The following is a 1,836-nucleotide window of genomic DNA, read 5'->3' on the forward strand; positions in this document are numbered from 1 at the left end:
GACCACAAGCAAATCATACTGTCTAGAAGAATCAGTCCTTTGTGTTTAACAATTCAATAAAAACTGGAAAGAAATATTTTAGGATTCTTTACATGAAAACCAAGGAAAACCCTTAGGATTACTGAAGTTCATAGTGCAGGAAACAGTCTAGTGCTCTATTTAAACAAGCTAATTGACTTAAACTTGATTTAGAATTGGTATTTCAACAGGTTGTAATTGCAGAGTAAGCAGCACTTCTCATTTCTGAAAAAGATTTTCAGCTTTTCCACGATGCGTACTAAGAATGGACAGATAATTTCAGAGATGAAGTATTTTTTAGTAGAATGTACCAGCATAACTTGTTTTTTGTATATGGTGGCAGGATGAGCCAACAACAGGGATGGATCCCAAAGCACGTCGTTTCTTGTGGAACTGTGCTCTAAGTGTAATAAAAGAGGGGAGATCAGTGGTGCTCACATCTCACAGGCAAGTAGCAGCCCAATTGTATCATACTCTGGCTTTTGCATCTACCAGGGCTGGATGCGAAACTTGGCTACTCTGCCTTTCACTGCTGCTTGCAGTAATAATAAAAATTACTTCTGCCTACAGCATGGAAGAATGTGAAGCCCTGTGCACTCGAATGGCAATAATGGTCAATGGGAGATTCAGGTGTCTGGGCAGTGTTCAGCATCTCAAGAACAGGTAGCTATTTTCATTTCACTTACACCGGAGTTCTCTGCGTTTTTAAGGAGACACACTCAGAGTTAATTCCTCGTGCAGCACAGCCATTGTTTCTCTGGCTATAGGAAACGCTGGATTTTAAGCTGCACTTCTGTTTCAAAGGCACTTAACTACTGTGCTGGCCCTCTTGTTTATAGGTTTGGAGATGGTTACACCATAGTGGTGAGAATTGCAGGGGCAAACCCAGACTTGAAGCCTGTTGAAGAGTTCTTTGGGCATGCCTTCCCTGGAAGTGTCTTGAAGGAAAAGCATCGGAACATGCTGCAGTACCAGCTTCCGTCTTCACCATCCTCCCTGGCCAGAATATTCAGTATTCTCTCCCAGAACAAAAAGAGACTCCACATAGAAGACTACTCCGTTTCTCAGACCACACTTGACCAAGTAAGTTTTTAGTAACCTGTCTGCCAAAAGTTTCTTTGTGCAGAGGTAGGAATAAATCCCCTGATTTACTAGACTTCTCTGGCCATTTCAGCAAAATAGAGTTCTGAATCCAGTAAATAAAATGCCCTGAATTAATGAAAATCCAGGGCAATGTATGACATGGCCTTTTTTCTTGTAGGTATTTGTAAATTTTGCTAAGGACCAAAGCGACGACGACCACACTAAGGACCTGTCATTGCACAAAAACCAGACTGTGGTAGACATTGCAATCCTTAATTCCTTCCTGCAAGATGAGAAGGTAAAAGAAAGTTGTGTGTGAGCCAATTTCAGCAAAGAAATGATGAGCAGAATGCAAACTTCCTGTTCCTGGGTAGGATACTCCCAAAGAAGCTAAAGGAAGAGAAACTGGACACTCTACTGATAACCATTCAATGCAATGCAATTCAATGCAATGAAAACAAAATTCCTTTACAGGGGCAGTGCCTCATGGAGTCGTCTTGTACTGTTCTCAAGTGAAAGACTTGAACTTAGCTCATTACAGTATAACTCTGAAGCTGTGGTAAGGCACCCACCAGATGCTGTGGGCTTCCAACTGTACCGTATCTTGTCCTGTACGGTATGTTTTCACTAGGGTTGCAAAAATTGTTCATTGAGGAGTCATGGCCAGTGGTTATTTATAGGTATTTTAGGCATGCATGTTGTAGTCTTTAAAAGAATCATGTCAGGAGTGGGAAT

The 1,836-nt window shown here is 41.4% G+C and overlaps 1 protein-coding gene across 1 annotated transcript in view; it reads left to right on the plus strand.

Annotated features, from left to right (window-relative positions):
- Positions 1–1,836, plus strand: part of ABCA1 (ATP-binding cassette, sub-family A (ABC1), member 1) — a 76,970-nt gene extending 75,134 nt beyond the window's left edge. Inside the window, exons 46-49 of the mRNA XM_009998173.1 lie at positions 362–465; positions 589–681; positions 858–1,101; positions 1,280–1,836. Coding sequence (XP_009996475.1) covers positions 362–465; positions 589–681; positions 858–1,101; positions 1,280–1,420 — 582 coding nt within the window. The 3' untranslated portion in view covers positions 1,421–1,836. The remainder of the gene's footprint in view (positions 1–361; positions 466–588; positions 682–857; positions 1,102–1,279) is intronic.

Source organism: Chaetura pelagica, unplaced genomic scaffold (assembly GCF_000747805.2).
Source record: "Chaetura pelagica isolate M959 unplaced genomic scaffold, ChaPel_1.0 scaffold145, whole genome shotgun sequence".
NCBI lineage: Eukaryota > Metazoa > Chordata > Aves > Apodiformes > Apodidae > Chaetura > Chaetura pelagica.